The 22,774-nt window shown below is 37.7% G+C and overlaps 1 protein-coding gene across 7 annotated transcripts in view; it reads left to right on the top strand.

Annotated features, from left to right (window-relative positions):
• The window catches only part of BRAF (B-Raf proto-oncogene, serine/threonine kinase), an 80,464-nt gene that overhangs the window by 44,093 nt on the left and 13,597 nt on the right, over nucleotides 1-22,774 (top strand). For 4 of the 7 annotated variants that reach the window (XM_062491871.1, XM_062491873.1, XM_062491868.1 and 1 more), the window contains 11 exons: nucleotides 541-689; nucleotides 1,757-1,876; nucleotides 10,150-10,309; nucleotides 11,901-11,937; nucleotides 16,114-16,250; nucleotides 16,893-17,010; nucleotides 17,727-17,811; nucleotides 19,219-19,395; nucleotides 20,557-20,603; nucleotides 21,177-21,295; nucleotides 22,036-22,167. In XM_062491871.1, coding sequence (XP_062347855.1) covers nucleotides 541-689; nucleotides 1,757-1,876; nucleotides 10,150-10,309; nucleotides 11,901-11,937; nucleotides 16,114-16,250; nucleotides 16,893-17,010; nucleotides 17,727-17,811; nucleotides 19,219-19,395; nucleotides 20,557-20,603; nucleotides 21,177-21,295; nucleotides 22,036-22,167 — 1,281 coding nt within the window. Of the gene's footprint in view, nucleotides 1-540; nucleotides 690-1,756; nucleotides 1,877-10,149; nucleotides 10,314-11,900; nucleotides 11,938-13,320; nucleotides 13,441-16,113; nucleotides 16,251-16,892; nucleotides 17,011-17,726; nucleotides 17,812-19,218; nucleotides 19,396-20,556; nucleotides 20,604-21,176; nucleotides 21,296-22,035; nucleotides 22,168-22,774 lie in introns of all 7 variants that reach the window. The other 3 variants (XM_062491867.1, XM_062491870.1, XM_062491872.1) reach the window with 3 other exon arrangements.

Raw genomic sequence — 22,774 nt, 5'->3', positions numbered from 1 at the left:
CTAAATCATTTCCCCCTTATAATTTTGGGAGTGTGCATGAGCACCCTTCTGCGATTCTGAATGTTTCCGAGTTTGAGTCATCAAGATTTCAAGTATATGTGTAGCCATGCATTGAAGCCCTATATGTATATAAGCCAGTGTGTACTTCCAATCCTGTGATTATTAGCTAGAAATGTTCTTTGGCTTCTGGAAAAGTTAGGATATTAAATAATATTTCAGCAGTTTTTGTAGGTTGTATCCAAATAAATTCTGAATGTTTGTGTCTGGCATGATAACAGTCAAGTTTTGCTTCAGGTTTTTTGCTCCTATTCTTACTGCTAGTGAGGTGAAGCATTAATTCCAAGAAACAGTTGGAAGTTTTAATGCATCAAAACTGTTTCAAAAAGGAGGTCTTTCAGGTAAATCTGTTTGATACATAAAATTGTAGCTCCAGCATCACAGAAGAGGCTTTTAAGTACACTTGAGGGAGGTAAAAGCAAACAGCCTATCTTGAGCTTACAGAAGGACTTTAGGTAACTGTGACTATTTTTGACAACGTAGGTACGAAAAACGTTCTTCACGTTAGCGTTCTGTGACTTCTGTCGGAAGCTGCTTTTCCAGGGATTCCGCTGCCAGACTTGTGGCTACAAATTTCACCAGCGCTGTAGTACAGAAGTGCCACTGATGTGTGTCAATTATGACCAACTTGAGTAAGTAATCACAATTGATTTTCAAGTTGAGCCTTTTAATAAGTACACAGCTGTCAGTGATTTCTTGTGTTAAATCTGTAATTCAGGAAGTCAGGAGATGCCTGAAAAAAAAAAAAAGTAGAAGTTGAGCTGTTCTTGTGAGACTGCTTAATTGATACTCTTCTTCTGTGCTAGCTCAGACAACCAGTTCATATTTCTTTGCTGGTCTATGAGGGCTTTGTTTGAAGCATGAGTAGGGTTGCTGAGCACTTGAGTATTATCAGACAGACTAGTCATTGTTCACAGTTGTTATTATTAATCAAAACTGGTTCTTTATTGTGTGATCGCTAGAGACCCATTTAAAATGTAGCTGTGGGTTTATTCTCTTCAACCTGAAAAAAAAAATTAAGAAACACTAGTTGGTTATAGTGAAATTGCAGTTGGTTTTACAATAATTGAAAATAAATCTGCTAGCAAGATTAATGCCTAGGTAAGAAATGTAAAAGAGAATGACCGAAACAGTCCAGTGTTCTTGGATTGAGTTACTGCTCTATTTGTGTAAATCTTTGATGTAGATTTAGGATCAGGTGTAAACTGGCTCTGTTCTATTTGATTAGTTTCAGCAGAGGCTATTAAGTCTTTTAAATAGATTTTTGTATAAGGAATAATTTAAAATGCTATTTTTCTCCCCAAGAATGAATTTAATTTCAGTTTATTTTGGTATTTGTAACTCTTTCCATTGGCATCTCTGGAGTTTGTGCTTAGGGTGTAATTTCACATACTGATAGACAGAAGTTGTGCATTCTTGAAGAACCAGATGTTTACAATTCCAGCTAAAAGATTAAAAAATTCATTTCCATAAGGTTTCTATTTAAAGCATGATCTTTTGATCATTTGTGAAGTAAATAATACGTTTAACAAGTCTTACAGATTTAATGTGTTATTGTGACCTTTATTTTCAAATTTAGAATTTAATCAATGAGGTTTTTGGCATTTGGGATCTTTTTTTGTAGTTTTTGAATATTATATTGTGAAACTTCTGGGTTTTGCACAAGTTAGGTTGTTTTTGTTTTGTTCTTGTCTCACAGTTTGCTGTTTGTCTCCAAGTTCTTTGAACATCACCCCATACCACCGGAGGAGGCCTCCTTAGGAGAGACCACCCCAGCATCTGGATCATACCCCTCAGTGCCCCCCTCAGATTCCGTTGGGTATGAACTTATTCCTGCTGTTTAATAACATAACATTTCAGTACTGTGCTAAGAAGTACTCAAAATACTGCTTTGCAGCTCTGCATTGTTGTAATCTGGCTTCTCATGCAAGTGTATCCACCTATGCTTAACTTAAAAGAAGTGAATGTCTTCGTTCACACACATTCTGTGAATTAGTGATGAGCCTAGGTTAAATGTGTGTGTAACCATCTGTAAAATTGGGGCACTACCTGTTAAAACTGATTTCTTCTACATGATGCCTTAGACCTGGTCTAAACTGGAAAGATTTTTTTTCCTAAAATTAAATCCTCACAAATTCTTTTAGTTGGTTATCAAATTAGAATTTTTATGCTTTGAAGTGACATACCTCAGTTTCAGAATAAACCACATTACTGTAAGGCTGATGTGAACAGGTGCCAGTTCCAGGTTCATAAGACTGCTTTAGTAGCTTTTCCACATACACTGCTTTATTGTCCTCCAGACCAGCTGCTTTCTTCCTGTTCATGTTGGGATATATCAGTAGCATCTGTTTGCTGCAGCTCCAGATTTTGTAAAGGTAGACCTCTAAAACTGACCATCCCCCAGTATTTCCAACAAAGATTCTGGACCCTTTCTCCATGAAGAGATAAGAGACCATATTTAAATTATGTTCCAGTAGCAATGAGATCAATGACACCATCCACCATTAGATAGTTGAACAAATGTCCAGGGAAGAGTAACTCAGGGATGTGTATCACACTCAAGAAATCTGGTGCATATTTATTAAGAACACAAAATACAGAAGCCCTCAGAAAACCATTCCCGGAACTTGTGTGGTGTGTGGAATGTGGCGGAGAAGCTCTCTTGGATTAGTGAAAATTGTGCCTAAACTAAAGCAGAAACAGACTGGAAGCTACAAAGGCATCTCTGGACTCTTAACTGGAAGATAAATTCTCTGGACAGCCAAGATTATCTTATGGAAGACCAAATAAAATGTCTCCAAGGAAAATGAAATAGATTGACTGTCCTGCAGAGGGAACCTCACTGGGTAAGTACAGAGATTATGTTCTTAGTTGTACTATTTTGTGCAGATTCAAGTGTATTCAAAAGTACTACTTCAAGGCAATGAATATTGCCTTTAGATCCCATGGATATTAATACAGCAGATTGTGGGCAAGGCCACTTGTCAAGTATTTGTCATGGTAAAGCCAAAATAATACCTGGACTAGAACTATTAATTAATGAAGGAACTCGTTTGTACCAATTGTGTTAGACACTAGTCGATGTCAAAGGCACTATTCTAAATTGTCTTGCTTTTTGTTTGCCTTTGCCTCACATTTGGCCAGCTTGGGAGGTTACAACAGTATGGATTATCTTGATACAAGCACTATTTCAGGCGTTCTTAGTTGTGTGAAGAGAAAACAGAAAGGAAAAACTTGAGACCAAAGCTGGTTAATGCCTTGAGGTCTTTAACTTCACATACCTAAAAATGTTAACATTTAAATATACTTACTCAAGCTTTTTGAGTAAGTATATTTAAATGTTAAGTATATTTATTTTTTGAGCTGTTCTCGTGTTGCATCTATAAATGTTTGTAATTGCAGAAGATGTGAAAGCTATATGTTTCTAGCTTTCTCCTTTTTGCTTTTTTTGCTTTATTGTACACTTTATTGTTAAATTTAAAAAAAAGGCATACATCATGCCTGAAAAATTCTGTTCATTTTGAAAATGGTTTATGATTATCAGCTACTGTTCATATGTAATGTGCATGTTAGTCATACAGTGTTCCTCTAGCATCTGTGTATGTAGTATTTCCTTTCCAGAAGCAGCTCAGATATTACTGGATGAGCATATAGCACTGTCAATACCTTTCTCCAGTTACCTTTCTTGCCTTTCTTGAATAGTACTTCTCTGTTTTTTAGAACATAATTGTGGAAATATTAATCTAGCTGAATTTAAAAAGCTGAATTTACTTTTCTGTAGAAACATGTACTCACCTGTGGTTTTGTTAAACAGAATACCTACAATATGGGACAGCAGCTCAACTGGAATTTAAAAAAAAAGGCTGACATTTGAGCTGACCTTGTCTGGGAGAAGAATATGGGATTGAAATTTGAGAGCTAACATGGAAAATATGAGGATCTAGCACTTTTAATAATGCTTCCTAGATTAATAATTGTTCCTTTGATTTCTCTGCTCTTCTAGCATCTTGCATGGAACAGGTCACAGAGGAAGGGATGTTACTATTCATTTGTTAAACCTGAGGAAAGAGAAGGAAAACATCCTTCTTCGTCTCTAGCCTTGTGAAGGGATCCCAGCAGCAGGCAAAGTGCCCAAAAGATGGAAGATTGTGTTGCAAGACAAGTTTGAGAGCAAAGGCGTGTGTGACATCCTGAGACGCTGTCAAGGGAGCCAATGGAAATCTTTCAAAGAGAAAGGAATGTCAAGAAAAAGACCATTGGACATGATGCTAAAGCTGCTAAACATGCTGGAGAACTGTTTCTCTTTGCTCCCGTGTAACATCCTAGAGCAATCTAGGCCTGCAACCTTTCATTCTTCCAACTGTGAGCCACAGTCAGTCCCTCCAGGCTTTCCACCCCAAGATGAGGGAATACATTGTTCCATTTCACATTTCTGAGCCCCTTATAAAATTGTGTCCAGCCTCCACATTAGGTTTTGTGTCCCATTGCCGTTCTTTCCATTTGAACTATCCTGTTGTGCCAAAACAACCAGTTTAGTTACAATCTGCAGTTAACTGGGGAGAAAAAAAGTGTAGGTCTCCCTGCTAACAGCCATTTGTAATAAAATTGAAGGAAACTGTATATCATACATTGTATTTTTTTCATTCATTGCACTGTCATGAAGTTTCTTCTCCATCATGGCTTGTAAAATATGAGCACAGAATTTCTGTGAAACCAGTTCCCTCAGTCTCAAATACATGAAAAAGAGAAATAAGCAACATCTTGGCTCTGTGAAAAACAACATTTCCCAATATGCTTCATCTTCTAAGTTGGAGGAAGAAAAGGGGAATGTCTGGTGCACTGTTCTTGGAAGCTTGCCAGTCCTTGCCTTTGAGCAGGCTCCAGCTTGTGATTAAACACCTCTGTTTTCCTTTCTGTCTTCCAAATGTTCACTGATCATTCTGCTTCAGCTGAAGATACTTGAATGTCTAGAAAAGCTTCAGAAAAGCCAAGGAAGCAAAGATACAGTTTTAGATTATTACATTTTATGCTACAGTGCCATTTAGATTCTGTGGTGTGAGCAAAAGCTTTGTGTTTTAATTCATAAAACAGTGAACTTTTCCCCTAAAAGTTCTGGCACCAGGCCTCTTCCAGGTTTCTCCATGTAAATGTTCTCAATGTTCCTACAATCTACAAGGTGAGTTGATATGCCTTCTTGCTTTGCAGAAAAGGTTTGGTATCAGAATCAGAAAACTGTGAGTCCATACAACAGGTGAGGGAAACCTCTTGCTCTCCAAAACTTTTTTTTGCAAAAACCTGCTAGTGAACTGGGCCTGGTTTGGAGGATTAACAGCAGCAGTATATTTCTCTTGATAACCCCTGGTATATGAAGCTATTGGGAATTTTAGGCTCATCAGCTTTGATCTGGGCCCAAAGGCCATTAATAAGTGAGTGCACACCATTGTGGTAGTCCTGGCAGTTGTTTTTCACCTGCAAGCCAATGGATGAAAACAAGTTGTCATGGTATAAAAAACTGCACTAATCTGTGTGGAGTAATGACTGTTACAGATGTGTCCCATGATGCTTCTAGACTGAACTCACAGGGTGCTGCAAGAAAATTTTTTAGCTTATAGTTACAAATTGTTGCTGCTGTCCTTTTTTCCAAATTGGCATTTGATTTGGGGTTAAGTATTTCCAGGCTGAAGGGATGGGGAAAGAAAAAAATTACTGCTTTCTGGCAATGTCTGTGGAGTACTGCAATAATTAAATCAGCACCTATTTGGCCTTCACAGTTTAAATTTACCTGATTGCTTCTATAGCTGAAATACTGTTGTGTCCCAGAGCCTTAGCAGTCCTTAGAAACTGCTTGGAACTGGAAGTGCACTGGGGTCTTCATTAACATCAGCAACAACAACCAAATCCAGTCTGGTGTTAACACTCTGGTGTAAAAAAAAAAAAAAAAAAATTCAAGAAAAAAGCCTTGATACACTTTTTAGCTTGCAGTAGGTTTGGTTTGGATATGTGTGTGCAGCCTTACAGGTAAACAGTGTGTGCAACACTGAGCCCAGTGGCTAAGCTGAGATGGACTTGTTCAGGCTTTGTGGAGGAGAAAGCATCTCTCCTGGACTGAGAATTTTTGTCATTTTAAAAAGAAACTGGTGCACACCTTGTAATTGAAGCTTGGTGAATGTGAATTTTCAGTTCAAGCATTTGCTCAATATAGCAAAATAAAAATACAGTCAACAAAATCTTGAAGCCCAAATACACCTCTCATGAGAAAAATTTCAAGAAAAATCTTTCCTGCTTAGACCAGCTCTTAAATTATGAAACTTCGCATTGGTGAGTAAAGGCCATTAAGGAAAATCTGTACTAAAATTTTCTTTAGCATTTGTAAAGTGAACCAATTTATATAATTGCAAGTTCTAAAATCCAATAGACATATTGTATATGATTTTATAAAGTTGTTTGTTTATATTTAGCATAACATGTGCAGACACTTTTCTGAGTTACCTCTTACTCTTCCTCGTGGACCTAGTTTTGTGGAATAATAAATATGTGGACACGTGGGCACTTGATGTGCTTAGTAAAGGGCATAAAAATTTTACATCCTAGCTGTTATTTTTGTTTCCGGGTAAAACATCTTTCTATTTTGCCTGATAAAAAGGGAGGGAACAACATGGTAATCCTAAATATACAGTCCAAGGTAAAAGCATGTTCTGTCATACTGAAAAGGTTATAACGTAGTAGATCGAGATTTGACAGGCATGCACTTGTTGCCTCAGGAGGTAAGAATCATTTTTTAAAAGAGTGCTCACATCTGGGAGCTGAGAGAAAGTGATTTATCTGCTTACTTGTAGAAGGTCTCCTTTAGCAAGGTGGCTGTAAATTGTTCACAAAGACCACAGGAACAACAGAAACTCAGATCCTGATTTTCAAACTGCATGTTCCTTTAAGCCTCAGCCTGTTATTTTTTTTTGGGGGGGTTATGGGTTGGTTTTGTTTGTTTAAAGGTTTTTTTCTGTGTTTGTTTTGTATGGGGGGCATTTTTTGTTTGTTTACTTTTTTGGATTTTTTGTTTTGTTGACTTGGTTTTGGTTTGTTTTGGTTTTTTTTTTGTTTTTTTTTTAATTTGGAGTGTATTTTGTTAACACTATGCTTCCATAGCCTAAGAATTAGTTTTGGAACTGGCCTGGAGTAGACAATGTCACCCTTTTCCAAATGATGATATCTGGCCCTTTTAGCTCCAGTGTCACTTCTACTCTTCTCGAGTAATTACAACGTAGGAAAGCTGTAGGAATGGCCTTTTGGTAGCTCAGAGGATGGCTGTGTTCTTTGTGGTGATATGTTTTTGATAGAACAAGATCTTGATGCGATCAAGATCCAGATTTTGCCACACAAAGGCAGAAGCTTGTGGTAGTATTTTCTGAGCTTGTGATCTCAGTAGGCTGTCTTAGCTAGCAAACCCCTTGTCTCTTTTACTTCACTAGTTAGCTTTTTCAAGAAAAATTTTCTTTAGCAGAAATAACCTACTTTTTTCAGTTTCTCAGGGTCACCTGTTAATAAAATCATAATGGAGCATGTGGCTAACTGCTCATGAGGTTCCCATCTCTGCATTCTTTGTTGTCTAAAACCCAGAGATCCTCCGAGTAATAGCTTAGAGACTGAAAAAAGGAAAAAAGATAATTCTTTATCAGCCTGCAATTATTTTCTGAAGAGCTGGACTTCCCCCAGTAAGAGTTTAATGAGTAGAAAAAGCTGCTCAAGTTGTTTTCAAACATGGTATGATGTAGCATGCTATCTGTGTTAGCGACGTGCTGACCTGTGACCAGAAAAACAGGAGTAGCAGATGACCATTTATGACTCAAAGGAGGATGTAATTGAAACAATATTGCCTCAGTCTGGTTTTCTGTCCCTTGGCTTGTTCATGATCACAGAATATCTGATTGCTTCTGTTTTTGTCATATGGCAGAGCTCAGATGTTCTGATGGGTGTTGTGATATATTTCCCTTAATTTCCTTATTACCTGAGAACTCTTAGGAAGTTTAAGCAGGAGTTAGCTATCCCAGCAATGACAGGACTGGCCTGATTGAGGCACCTTTTAGACTTCTCATACTTTTTTTGTGCAGCACTTGATATACTTGCCTTAACATGAAAACAGAGTGCCTTTAAATGTCAGTCAGGTCCTGCATTAGGATCTGTGAGGTGTCCTATCTCCTGATTTGTGTTCTAGTTGCATGATTTACTTACAGAAACATTCAGGAGTTCAAAGCTTCCTGATCTACAATATTTTATCTGAAGTTACTTGGGTAGCAGTGAATGAAAACTTCAGTTTGTGTGTATGTACAACAACTGCACTTAAAAAATAGTTCTGAAATGATAAACAGCTTCTGAAATGCTGGGTTTTTCAAGGCCCTTTCTCAGAGATTTGGCTGTTGGTAGTTTAAGTTCATTGCTTCCCAATATCTTCCCAAAATCTATATTCTGTCATGTGACAATAGGTAACTGCCTTTTTCTTCTTTTTTCTTTTTTTTTTTTTTTTTTTTTTTTTTTTTTTTTTTTTTAAGTTCAGCAGGTTTAAAACCCTTGCCTCTTCTCTCCTGCCCCACTTCCCAAACATACTCAGGTTTTTCACTGGGAGGCTTACTAGACTGTTACTTGAATGAATTCACAAGCACTTTGTTTTGCCATTTTCAATTGTGAGATTTTTGGCCAGGAAGGAAAAGATGACAGGTACTTAGGATACATGCTCAGATAGCACTGAGTTCTGGGAGCACTGCCAAACTGAATAACTTTTTAATGAAAGGTAGAATAGTAGGCTATAAAGCAGACCTGTTTCTGACAAAATGCCAAGATGTCCTATTGAAAATGGTAAGTTTCCCCAAAGGTTTCTGAAGAAGTCATGGAGCATTGCTTACAGGAGGTGGCATCAGGACCTATTGCTGCTTTATGCTGCTGTTTTATTTCTGAAGCTTCTCCCTGTGGACTTTGTCTTTGTGGGCATAATAATTAATCCATGAGTCGTTGAATGGCTGGAAGACTGCACTCCTTTTTTTAGAACTTACAAAAAAACCCCAACCCTTAAAAACCTTGTTGTCAGATACCATGTATACTTTAGGATAAAGTTTTCTTTGACAAAGATGGCAAATGTTTTCCTTAGCCTTTCGCCTTATATGCATGAGATTGAATCATTAGGCTTAACAGTGACTAACCTTGACCAGAGTAAGAGATAATTGCCAGTTTATTTCATTTCAGCAAAATTAATGGATAACCAAAGAAGTGACTTTCTGCCTTTTTACAGACAAAAAACCCAAGTGTTTAGTTGTTCTGTCTTTTGACTATTCAGTTCATTATACCATAATTAAAGACTTTATCTACATTTATGACTGGCAGTGTTTGCATTTCTTCAGGAAGCTTGTTTGTGTGTTCTGAACACTTATCTTTTCAGTCCAACCTAGTGCTTTGTAGCGCTGTAAATAGCATTTGAAATGTGGTGCTATTCCAAGTTGTTTCTTGAAGGCTGAGGTTAAAAAGTGATGTTTATTTTTAGTATCAATAATACATTGGGCATGTTATTTTTAGTATCAGTAATATATTTTGTTATTCATTTAGGTTGAATGACCAGATGTAGTTTTCACTTTCTTTGCTGAAAAATAATCCCATCCATACATTTTGTTCTATGATGTTTTCTGACTGTAACGTTAATATGAGATGTTAAGCATTTCTAGTTCTCAATTGGCTATCATTAAAATAAGTGTATTGCATTGACTCAGAGCTGAGGAAGCTGCAGAGTATCTTGCTGTCTGCAATGCATGTTGGGCAGCATGAGTTTTTCAGATCAGGTTTTGTTATCACTAGTTTGATATGGTATGGTTTTCTTTGTTTTACCTCAGAACACTTCATAGACATGTGATTAGGTAGTTGATGCAACAGAGATTTGTTGCAATTGATCATAGGGGAGTAGAGAACATTCATTATAAATTGTTTTTATTCAGGGCTTTAGATCAGTGTTTGTTGCAAATTATTATAGTTGAAAAGGACTTACCACACCCACTATGCAGTGTTTGAAGCCATTTGTAGACCTAAATCCTCTTTTTCCTTGACTTTGTTTCTCAGACCACCAATTCTCCCTAGTCCTTCTCCTTCAAAATCCATTCCAATCCCACAGCCCCTCCGACCAGCAGATGAAGACCATCGAAATCAATTTGGGCAACGTGACCGATCCTCTTCAGCTCCCAATGTCCACATCAATACAATCGAACCCGTCAATATTGATGTAAGTATTGCTAACAATTAGATCAGGAATGGTAGATTGTATGTGTTCCTTGTGAATAGCATGGGTTCATTTCATGGTGTACACACAAGTGCTGTGTTTCTAAACTAGTCTTCAGTGGTCTGTTAGAATCTTCAAAGATCAGAACTTTTCCTTTTGTTTCATAGATAGTTTTTTTTTTGTTTGTTTGTTTGTTTGTTTGTTTTTCTGTTGAGAGCTGTAAGAACACAAATAATCCATTCTCCAAAAGCAGAACTGCCTTTTGACAGTCCTTTTTCATTTTCAAAGGAACGTTCTGCCCCAGACAACTGGCTTTTCTTCCTGTTGATAGTCCCAAGGCTCGTGCTGTTAGCTGTAGCCAGTGACCACTCTTGCAAACCATTCAGTGTTAAACACATTGTTTTGCAAGATAGAGACCTTTCAGTATTTTTATTCCAAGTAATATTTTTGGTATTGAAGGAAACAAAATAATTACATTAAGCTGAGTTCACATATTCTGATAGTTCCTTAAGAATTTAAGACCCCAGTATATGCTGTTCCAAACATTCCTTTGGAGTGTTCAGAAACTGCTACACTTAAGGTTTTTTCCACAGAGATTTTGAAATCTCTGGATGGTGAAATGTAGCTAATAATAATGCTTGGTATTACTATGAGGACAGTTAGGACCTTTCAAGATGTTGCCTTTTGCTAAGATACACAGTTTGTATTTTGTCCTTAAGCCTGCTCTCTAGAAATTAGTCATTTATCAGGGTGAGCGGTCTTGAAATCTGCCTGGCCACTGAGGCACAAGATCTGTTTTGCATGTGAGCTGAGGGAAAGGTGAAATGTTAACTTTGAGTGTGGCTATATAGACATTTGTGTGTGGTGCAGCTGAGGCATGGCCAGTGCTTTTGGCAAAGCACAGGTGTGTAAAGGAACACATAATGATTATGGAACAGGAAGGGAATAAACATAATAGTAAAACAACAAAAAAAATATTATAAAAATGGACATACAGAAGGAAACTGCTAGAATTTTCTACTTCTGTTTATAAGATCCTTTGTGTAGTTTGCTTTTAGTCTGGAGATATTGCAAAAGACTCCCAGCTCACAGAGGATTGCAAGTGAATAAAGCCTTCTGCAGTTAGTAATTTCTGAGAACAGCAACATGCCTGGCTATGCAAATCAGGTGTGTTGTTACAAGAAAAAACAAGGCAGGATTCATTTGACTGATGTACCTCAGTACAGGAAATTGATGTCCCAGGTTCTGATATGACAATTCAAATCCTTTGTTCTACAGTAACAGAACATTTGAGTCAATATTTCTTCCTATGTTTTGACCAATTGCATTTTTAAATCATTATTTTCTTGTCAGCATCTCTTTTGGGTGGTGTACATTTCACTTTACTACAGAGAGATGCTGTTTTAAAGCAACTTAATTTTGAGAAGTGTAGTAGTTCTTTGGAGTCATTGCTATTAATCAGTCAGGGTAGGAAACCACTTGTATTTCATGGGCAACATATGACAGTATGACTTCTCAAACTTATTAGTCTCAATTGATTCCAGAATGTAAATGTTAATACCTAAATTAAACTCAGCTTTTAAATTTTTTATAGGACTTGATTAGAGACCAGAGTTTACGAGGAGAGGGAGGTAAGTAGCGTTTAAACTAACTACTGTGTTACATGTAATTACACAACTGCTTTGTCCCTTCCCGTTACCCTACTTCCTTCTACAAAACACAGCCACAATGCAAAATATGACTAGAATAAAAAAGTGAATTTACATTTGCTTGTCCATGAACTTAGTATTTGTTTCACAAAGATTTAAGTCATTTGCTGGTCATTCTGGGAGTGGGGGAGACGGAAGGAGAAAAAGTTTTGAAGTAGTATCTAGTTTTTTTTAGTTATAAAATTACTTTGCACTTTCACTTTTTTACACTCAGACACACACACTCTTATTCACTCACATGGCTGCACACAGATACACTACAACTTCCCAAAGACTTTTTATGCCTGTTGTTACCTTTTCACCCATGGAAACAACAGGGGTTTTCAATGAAAACCATCGTGGTAGATGGGCCTTGCATCCGAATTGCTGAATCCTAAAGCAGCTTAAAATACTCCGGTTCTTCTCCCCCTCTACCCCTGCTGAAGTTGCTGCTTTGCTGTACTGCATGCCTGTGCTACTCTTGGAAGCAGATTATTAGGCTCTTACACTAAAGCCAGGTCTTTTTATGTTTCCTTCAGTAACTCACTGCCCTAATTCACAGTTAACTACTGCCAGGAGGGTTTTTTTTCCTTCAGGTATTGTGCACGGGCCTCTTAAGTCACTTCTCCCATTGGTTTTCAAGGTCCTGAAGGGGGCTTCTTATGTGCTGCATTTATTCCTATGAATGTAAGAACAAAGCAGAAATATTGAAAATAGAGAAATACTAAGTATGGCAGAGATATGACAGTTTTTCCAAATCCGTGGCACAGCTGTCACCTATTAATTACAACTTGCTTCAGCCATAAGTATGGGTCTGAATTACCATAGTGCATCCTTTCCTTATCTCAAAGGTTTTGTACTGTGGGCCTTCACTGACTTTGTTTCTCCCATGCAAATCTGGTGTTTGGTAGGATGTGTTGTGTTTGATGGAGTTGTCTTTAATAATGCCAGCAATAGGCACTTTTAAAAAACAAATTTCCTTTAACCCTACAAGCTACTAATTGCAAGTCACCAGTTTTAGCTATTTTTGTATGTGTTGATAGGTGTGGATCTCCAGAGTTCTGCCCATTTTGTCCAACATTTAAATGTTGTGCAATCATGTTGGTTTTAACTTTTGATCATAAACTGTCTGCTTGGCATCTGAAAACAATTGGCTATTTCCAGTCCTGAAATGGTGTTCTTGGGAATTGACTTTTTTTCCTTCAAAGTACAGAAGCAATCTATGATTAGGAGTCAAAGCATCCTAGTTATTTCCCATGACTTCTTTCATTTCTTCTATGTGTCTGTCTTTCTGTCTCTGCCTGCCCGTCTCTTTCTCTCTAACAGCCCCTTTGAACCAGCTGATGCGCTGTCTTCGGAAATACCAATCCCGGACTCCCAGTCCCCTCCTTCATTCTGTCCCCAGTGAAATAGTGTTTGATTTTGAGCCTGGCCCAGTGTTCAGAGGTAGTTGGGCTCTTCTTTCTTGTTTTCACCCAAACAAAATAAGTAAAACCACAGCTGCTGTTTGTGCCTCACCCTCACACCGTGTGTATGTAAGTGTGTGAGTTTATCAAAACACCTCTGTTTTTTTGCTTGGCCTGGCTGGAATGCTTTGAATGTGCTTTTCACACATACTCACTTTCACCTTTACCCGCTTGAAAATGATTATAAATGAAGTCTGACTTAAATCTTCAAAAGCAAGGAATTTCATAGTTGAGGTTTTTCTGTGGACCTTAACATAATTTTCCTAAACAAAGACCATTGGATTGCATTGCAGTGATTTTAAAGACAAAATTATGTCCTTAACTTAGAATTTCCTTGACTGTTCAGTTTAAGTCAGTTCAGTGCTGTAACAGTTTTCTATATTTAATATTCTTTGTTTTGAAAAGCGATGTAGGAAATCAAATGTGAATTGCAAACATTTCCATTGATATCTTGTTAGGTCTTGAGTTTTTCAAGTAATGTGTTATGTCAGCTTTCAACAAATACTTCATTTTGACAATGTGCTATTGACACCACATCGAGGCTCTAGATGGTTTTAGTAGTTTTTATTTAGTTAGTAAATTTGACTGAAATAGTATTTCTGTCCTGTACTACGTGAAATAAGACACTCAGATTTTCATGTCATTGACCGTGGGGGTAATTCAGGCCTTAAGCTGTCAATGGATCTGTTGTATTGCACAAAATCCCCCCAGAAAATCTGTGGGATTTCATATGCTGGAGAAACCAACTATTGAGTAATAGCATGAAATGTTTATACTTGTGTCTCTACATAATACATGTAGAAATGGTTAGTTCAGTGCATGTAGTGTGGTTTTCAAATGCTACCATCTTGGCTGTTTCAAAGGCTTTTGTTTCAGAATATATCGAGAGCAGTTCACCTTTTGAAATTGTAAAGATCTTCCAGAAGTCTTTGTAAGAAGACAAGTGTTCCCAACAAGCAAACTGGCTACAGAATGAAATATGTTGCGTACAGCTTCAGAGTCCAAGCTATTGACTTAAATCCAGCGTTATCTGAAGTATTCTACTCTAATATCTTGGAAAACAGGCCATCTGGTATTATTATGAACAGATTAACTACAGTGTTCTGCCATGTGCTGTAAGCTTTTTTGGTGAAGGGTGAATATTGTGCTAGTGTTCCTATATTGCAGTAATTGAAGTATTTGCAGAGGAGATTTTAGTTGCCTCAAAGAAAATGCATCCCAGATCTTTGCTATTGCAGAGGAGACCTGTAGCCCAGTAAACTTTTGGGGAATTGCTCATGTTCTGGGAACATCATACATTTAATTAATTATGTTTGATTTCAGATGAATCATATGATAAATAAATGACAGTGTAGTGGCTGTAACATCAGCACAAGTCTATACTTGGTCACTGGCTTCCAGATACTTATAAATGTCATTAGGATGCCCAATATGCATAGTTGTTGTTGTTGCTTTAGTATGTGGGACAGAGTTTACGGATGCTGTGTCTTATTTTCTATCTGTTGCTATGTTATTTTGTGCATCCATGTCCAAGTGTATAGATTTTAGCTTATTGATTTCAGTGATGGATGCATATAGTCTGATAAATTGTCATGCACTGAGCGACTGAACTTAAGCAACACTTGTAAGTGTCACAAAGTCAGTTTTTGAACTCTAGTTGCCGTTAGGAGATACTTTTTGCTTAAGAGGGCAGCTTCTAAAAGAATAGGAGAAGTATTGTCATCCACCACTTCCCAGAGCACTGATGTGAGAGTAGGCAGTGGAATGTTAGAGGTCTTGTTCAATGACATACATTGTTTAGCAAAGCAGCATGAATTTAATTAACAGTTGACCCTATTTTATGTCCTTTGCATTGGAAGGGTCAGCATAACCTTGTTAGGAATAATTGTGATGTATTTTAAAAAGCAGTGTCTAGGTGAAGTGCTCTATTTGAAAAGGGCCACTGGGGCTCTGGAGCAGCTCTCTTAGTAGCATTTTGCTGCATAGATTTGTTTGGATAACCTACAGGCTACAGGCATACTGTTCTTTTTGTGTTTGCTAGAATATGCTTCAAATAGCTAACTAAAGTACTTGTTCTTTTTTAATCCCTTCTAAAGTCTATTTTTTTTTTTAAATAATAGTTCTCTGCTAACAGCTTTAAAACAGCCAAATGATTTTCAGGTGGCACTTGGAGACTCAACCAGAAAATGTTTCAATTATTTGCATTTAGTTTATTTTGATTCCAAAGTACAGTAGTTCATGTATTTGTTGGGTTCCTAAAAGCTTAGCTACAAGAAATACCAGAGGTAGATGCTGCTAACTAAAATGCTACTGTTCTTCTCAGAGAAACTGATAGCATTTTAAAAATACCTTTTATAGTATTTTTTTCTTGCTTAAAAAGGCATTGTCCTTTTGTTAATTCATGAACAAGAAGCTAGAGACTATCTGTACAAGATATTTGCTATATGATGTTTGCTATAGACTTGTCTCTTCCTGAAATCTGAGACTTGAGCACTAATATTAGGACAATATTCCTGTATATGTTTGTTCTCTCTTAACATTCACATTGATGTTTAGAGATATTGCATCTTAAACACAGTCCTTGCACCTAATATCAATGCATTATTATAAGCTGGATTCTTACAGATAAAACTATCCTATTTCTGAAATTTAGGCTCAGCTGCAGGCTTGTCTGCAACACCTCCTGCTTCTTTGCCTGGGTCACTAACCAATGTGAAAGCGTTACAAAAATCACCAGGACCCCAACGGGAAAGGAAATCATCCTCATCCTCAGAAGACAGAAGTAGAATGGTAAGGGAAGGACCAGCTGTTTTCTTTTGTAGCACTATTACACAACCACATTTCTCTCACTTGTCTTTCATCCAAGTTTTCTAAATTATTTGAAGTTGAATATGGCAGTGATCAAGGACTTGAAGCTAATAAATAGAGTGGGATAACCACTTTAAAACCACTTTAAACCAGTAATTAATTGTGGGACCGATAAATAATTTAAATAATTGGCTAAAGTCACTTTTACTGGTGTGTCTCATATTGTAGTGCCACTTTCCCTTCATATTTCATTATAACAGCTTAACTTTTCCCACAGTGATTCACAAACTTTGGAAGTAATGAATGTACATAACAAGTTTTTGTGTAACAATTTATGAAAACATAAAATCCACTTTTTTAAATTCACAGTTTAGTGTTATGATTGAGAATTTAAAATCAAATACTACTTTCTTTTTGGTAAGTGTTTCTTAATATTTTCTGGTTTTAACACTTCCAAAAAGCTGTTGCAGGTGTTTAATGCGAGGTAATAAATTGGTATACCTATGTCCTGAGGTTTTAGGACATTAATGATGGGTAATGCTGATGAGATTTTTAACAAAAGAGCTGTTTTCAGAGACATTAATGCACTCATTTTCTTCCTTTATATTTTGCACATATATAAAGAAAACTCTTGGTCGACGGGATTCAAGTGATGATTGGGAGATACCAGATGGACAGATCACAGTTGGACAAAGGATAGGATCTGGATCTTTTGGAACAGTCTACAAAGGAAAGTGGCATGGTATGTGGCCATCATGGCAAACAGCTGTTCTTGAGGAGGTCACAGTGCCTGCCAAGGTACACCCAGCTGAACAGCAGCTTCCCAGAAACACACCTGGGGTTCTGCTGGGCACCAGGCTGAACGGGAGCCAGGAGTGTGCCCATGCCACAAACAGGGAGGATGGGCTCCTGGGCTGCATTAGGCATTGCCATCAGGTTAAGGCAGGCAGTCTCTCTCTTCAGCACTGTGAGGCCACACCTGGAATGCTGGACCCAGTTCTGGGCTCTTCAGAACAAGAGAGATGTGGGCATAATGGGGAGCCTGCAGTGAAGGGCAATGAATAGAATTTTTAAATTAATAAGTAGTGTGCTACATGACTAGTGTAAGAACTTCATATTTTGCTTAGAAACTCAACTCTTGCATGTTCCTCTCAGCTGAGAAATTATTAGGGTAAAGAGGAAACACTAGAAAGGCAGAAGTATCCGTCTTGATGAATGACGATTTCAAATGTGTGTTTAATAGCTTTGGCCTGGCTATGATTTCTCAGAGTAAAGTAAGAATAGTATTTCTACATTTTACAGAATATTGTCTTACTTTAAAATTGTAGTGATTTATTTCATGTAAGCTAAAAAAGCAACATTTCCCAAAATTTCTGATGCTCTATCTAGCATTTTCTAGTATTTTCTCAAGAGAGGAATATGTATCAGTGGCACTTACTAAAAATTGCTGTTTTGAAGGTGACGTGGCAGTGAAAATGCTGAATGTTACGGCACCCACACCTCAACAGTTACAGGCTTTCAAAAATGAAGTAGGAGTGCTCAGGTAAGAATATTTTTAATGGCATGAAATAATGTGTGTAGATTTGTGCTTCATTAATCACTGAATTTTAGATCTCCATTAGAACATGTTGGTCTCACTCCTACATGATGATACTTCAGGCAGAAAAAAAAACATTTAAAAATATTTCTTTGTACCCACTGTATGTGTTTGCACACCAATGTTGTCAATACACGTATGTCCAAACACTCAGAACTAGTTTTGCTGATGTACTACCCAAAGGGCACAGTCCACAGTGAGCTGTAGGCCTTTCTTTCCTCTCAATCACATTTTGAAATTGAAGGAAAACATGACTAATGGTTTTTCAGCTACAGTCCTCTATATATTATCTGTTGTTTGATGGTTTCTGTTCAGTAATTTCTTTAAAGCTTTTTTTTAGTGTAATTCTTAGAAAGTCGCTTCTTGATTTTCTTTTCTCATGTCTACTGCGCCTCCTGTCTCAGAGGAGGTATTTGGTTTGGGTTCAGCTCTTAAAAGAAAATCCATCAACATGATATGATAGAATGTACATCAAAGTACAGTCTTGAGCAGTTTCCAGCATAATTGTGTTTTAAGAAACTAAATAACAAGAAGGTTTTTGTCCCTGGAAACCTGATGTGTTGAGCTGGGCACCTATTCTGCAGAAGCATCCCAAATAAACTACATGGTGAAAGGGAATGGTCAGCCTTTCATCCTAGGAAGATGTTGGTTGTTAGAACTCTAAGATTGTAGTTGTGGAAGTAGAGGCTTTCTGGGGCGTGCTACTTTGGGTACCTCTTCATTTTCATGATAGAGTTTTGATAGAACTTAATTAAATCAAATATCTTAGTTCAGCTTTCTGCTGGTAGTCCCATAGATGGAGCCCAGCCTGTTTATTTGTTTGTTTCTGAACATACATAATCACTTGTTCTATCCTTTGGCTCAGACAAGGCAGATTTACCTATAGTTGTGCCTCCTTCATTGTGATTCATCATTACTTAGCTTTGTGGTAGGATTTGCAAGAAGCTGCTTATTTTTGTTTCCTTAGCAGTTACTTTCAGCTTTACTTGACAAATTCTTGAACCTGAGAAAGGCACAGTCACATAACATAGAACTGTCCTAGTCCATATTGCTGCAAAGACAAGACTCACACACTGGGACTGTTAATATTTTAATATAAGAAAACATAAGAGCTCTGACATTTTTCACTTAACCCAGAGTAGTTATTCCATGTTAGTATGATAAGGAAGGGATAGCTTTAGGAATGATTCATTAAATTAATGTAGCAAGAGGTTATCATGCTATCATAGTAAAAGTTGAGATTACCCCAACACCTTCTGTTTGGAAATACATATGTAGACTGTGATAGATCTGCTTGGGTTTTCTTGATTTCCTCATCTGATTTCCTTCTGATTCTTATTTTTTTATAAACAGGAAAACACGGCATGTGAATATCCTGCTTTTCATGGGTTACTCAACAAAACCCCAGTTGGCTATTGTTACACAGTGGTGTGAAGGGTCCAGTTTGTATCACCATCTACACATAATTGAGACCAAATTTGAAATGATCAAGCTAATTGATATTGCACGACAGACTGCACAAGGCATGGAGTAAGTATTGAATAACCTGTCTGCAAATGAGCACTGGGGCAATGTTTACTTATCCCCTTTACACTCTGGCTGACATTGGCAAATAAGCCAGCTCTCTGCTCTCTTTGCTGAGCTCAGGGTCCTGTCTCAATCATCAAAGCATTTGGTGAAAGTATCAGAGCTCTCTGAATAACAGGTTTCAACATCTGAAGAGAACATACCTATTTTGTTCTAAGGATTGTAAATAATCCTTACTCTCACAGAGGGCCATTGAGTTGTTAGAATTTACCAAACTACCCAAATACTGTGTGTCAAAAGCAGAACACTGCTGTAAGACCAGAGAAATTGCACTTCAGCTAAAAGCTGCTATGATGATTGCAGTTCATTGTGTCTTTTTTCTACTCAGTTTTCCATTATATTTTCAGTCAAGAGGCATGGAGGTGTTTGCAGCAACCAGTCTTAGCCTTCTGTTAGCCTGTGCATCTCCCCAGGCTCCATCTGTAGGTAAGGGAGATGCAGAAGCTGTTTTGTGAACACGATTCAAAGCAGAGACACAAATTGGGGCTTTTCCAACACTTTTGTGCCAATCTCATTGACTAAACAAAGAGCCATGGGAGACTTATCTGCTGTGGCACAAGTACTTTCCTCTGTGTTCCCTGCCATCTGTTTATCTGGGCTGCAACCAGGGGATCTTTTTTCCACTCCTCTCTAAAAAGCAGTCAGTGTACCTGAGTACACATTGAGACTGGGAAGCACATTTAGCTCCTGCAATTTAGAAGCACCTTATCTAAAGTTGTGACTAGCTCACAAAGACTTGACAGTCCCCTTCATGGCTAGGAGGCAGAGCTTTCAGCATGGAATTGCATGGAAGAAGTTACTGAAGTTCTTTTTACTGTGAATATTGAGTTAGAATTGAAAAGCAGAAGTTGGAGCATAATTGTGATTCATTAGCATTGTATCATATTTGTCATTCAGCAGCATCAGATTTGAGCTGGAAATCTGAGCTTTTTTTTTTTTCCCTGTGAATGTTGTAGAAACCATCACGAGTAACTGAAGTTTTACTGCCTGCATAAATGTGCAGTTTGAATGTTGACAGAATTTGTTTCAGTAGTACAGTGAATTTTGAGTTGTTGATTGGTGAAGTATTATCTAACCCACCTAACCTGTGATATTCCTTTGCAGTTATTTGCATGCCAAGTCAATCATCCACAGAGACCTCAAAAGTAATAGTATCCTTTCTCAGAGTTGTAATTTTGGAAAGTGAAAGCATTCCTGTTGGTTTGGTTTTTTTCTGCCAGAAATTAACTTACTGATGTGAAAAGCTGTTAATGTGTGAATATTTGCCAAATAGAAATTTCACTGAGAAGGGGCAATATCACTAATAACAAAGTAGGAGATGCTTACTGTGTCTTTTGATTTGATTGCAGAAACATAGGGAATTTTAGTTGTTATCACAAAGATTTTTTTTTTCTTTGCATCCTTCATCCTTTGGTTTCTTCATGTAATGAAGGATGATATGAGTTGGCTCATGGAATATTTTCAGCTTTTCTTATACTTGGCGTTTCATGAAAGCCACCTGGCCATGGTCTGTTCAGCACTGGTCCAGCCATTACTTATGTAACACTTGCATACCATAATTCACCATGCTGAGTGCTTAAAACCTGTGTGATGTGGAAACCTCCTTCAGTGATGGTGATTGGTTAAAACTGTCAGGTTCATGTTGCAAATTTGTAGCTGTTCATTGTTCTTTTAGGACAGACCTGGCACTGCTTGTCTGTTTTCCCTTAACATTCTCCCCTTAGATATTTTTCTTCATGAAGACCTCACAGTAAAAATAGGTGATTTTGGTCTAGCTACAGTGAAATCACGGTGGAGTGGATCCCAACAGTTTGAACAGTTGTCTGGTTCCATTCTATGGATGGTAAGCAAGGGGGAAGTGGTGAGCTTGTTTCAAAAAATTTATTGACCTTTGGCCTTCCTGCTCCTATCCCTCTGGCTCTGATATATAAAAGCTGGCTTAAGCTGGAAAAGACAAGCAGTAATAGGAAGTAGTAAATGAATGTGTTTCAATTCTTCTTTAAGCATGTGTTTTCCAGTAGTCAGCAGAAAAACTTTAGTGTCTCCATCTTTTATTCTGAGGTTTATACTGAAATGAAAATGGTGGCTAAGGAAAATGAGTATAATTTATCTAGGGTTGAGGAGAAGGTGAGAAAAGCCTTGCAAAACATCCTGCAAAAGAGTAGAGGAACTAGCTCAGCAAAAAGTAAGAGGCTCTTAAGTTTTAAGGATTCGAGAAGAGTTGCTTCGTACTGCAATCTCCTGTGCAGCTCCACTTCCTCCTTTTCTCCCTGGTCAAACTTAAAGCTCTGTTAGCTGGCATTATTTTCAGTGTCATTAGAATTCTAGTTTCCAAAAACCTTCTCAGCCTGGCCAAGGTAATTTTGCTCTGTCATAGGGGAATAAAAGGGATCACCAAGCTGAAATGAAGCAATGAATTTTGAGATTTATGTCAGCACCAGCACTGTATAGGGCCCAGTAACAACTTGAAGGCAAGAGTGGGCCTTGCACCTGTACCCCAGACAAGTCCATGCTTTATTCCTGGTAGGTGAGGTGCAGCACAGTGTAGAGAAATAAAACTAATTGTCACCTTTTCTGATGCAGGCACCAGAAGTTATTAGGATGCAAGATAAAAACCCATATAGTTTTCAGTCGGATGTGTATGCATTTGGGATTGTTCTCTATGAATTGATGACTGGACAGTTGCCATACTCCAACATCAACAACAGAGACCAGGTAAGGGGAGGGCACTGACTTCAGTCAAGTGTGGTCTGAAACAGAGATTGATTCAGCCTTGAGCGGTGAACTTTCTGATGTTCTGTGTGTTTGATATTTTTGATTCTGATCCTGTGAGGTGACATTTCTGCATTTTCTAGATCTGCCTCAGCCACATAGCAACAATTTACTTAGTTCTCTTGAGGTATTTTTTGTGTTCTTTTTATTTTAAATATAGATTTTCAGTTTCTGAACTGGTTGCCAGGATACTTATTAGGGAGAGAGCAGATTACTTAATAGTAATCTGGTTTAGAATAGTTCTGCAAAGGCAAAATGATCCCCCATGTATGTGTTCAGTTATTCTTCTTGTTCCCCCCACCCTTCCACTTGCAGGGAATAATAAATAGTACAGCTACAGGACTGACAAAACAGAAGAACAGTCATCTTACCAAATGTTTTATATTCATTTCAACTTTGAGAGAGCATGCACCGTCTAACTGAATTGCAGGATATTGGCATTTCTCAAATCCTGCTTGTTGGACTATATGACTTACCAGTCTGGGGATCCTGTAAGAAGATTGCTGAATTGTGAACAAATATTCCTTCAGTCTTAATGATCCCATACATC

This window comes from Cinclus cinclus, chromosome 4 (assembly GCF_963662255.1).
Source record: "Cinclus cinclus chromosome 4, bCinCin1.1, whole genome shotgun sequence".
Classification (NCBI taxonomy): domain Eukaryota; kingdom Metazoa; phylum Chordata; class Aves; order Passeriformes; family Cinclidae; genus Cinclus; species Cinclus cinclus.
This window is presented reverse-complemented; position numbering and strand designations above follow the sequence as displayed.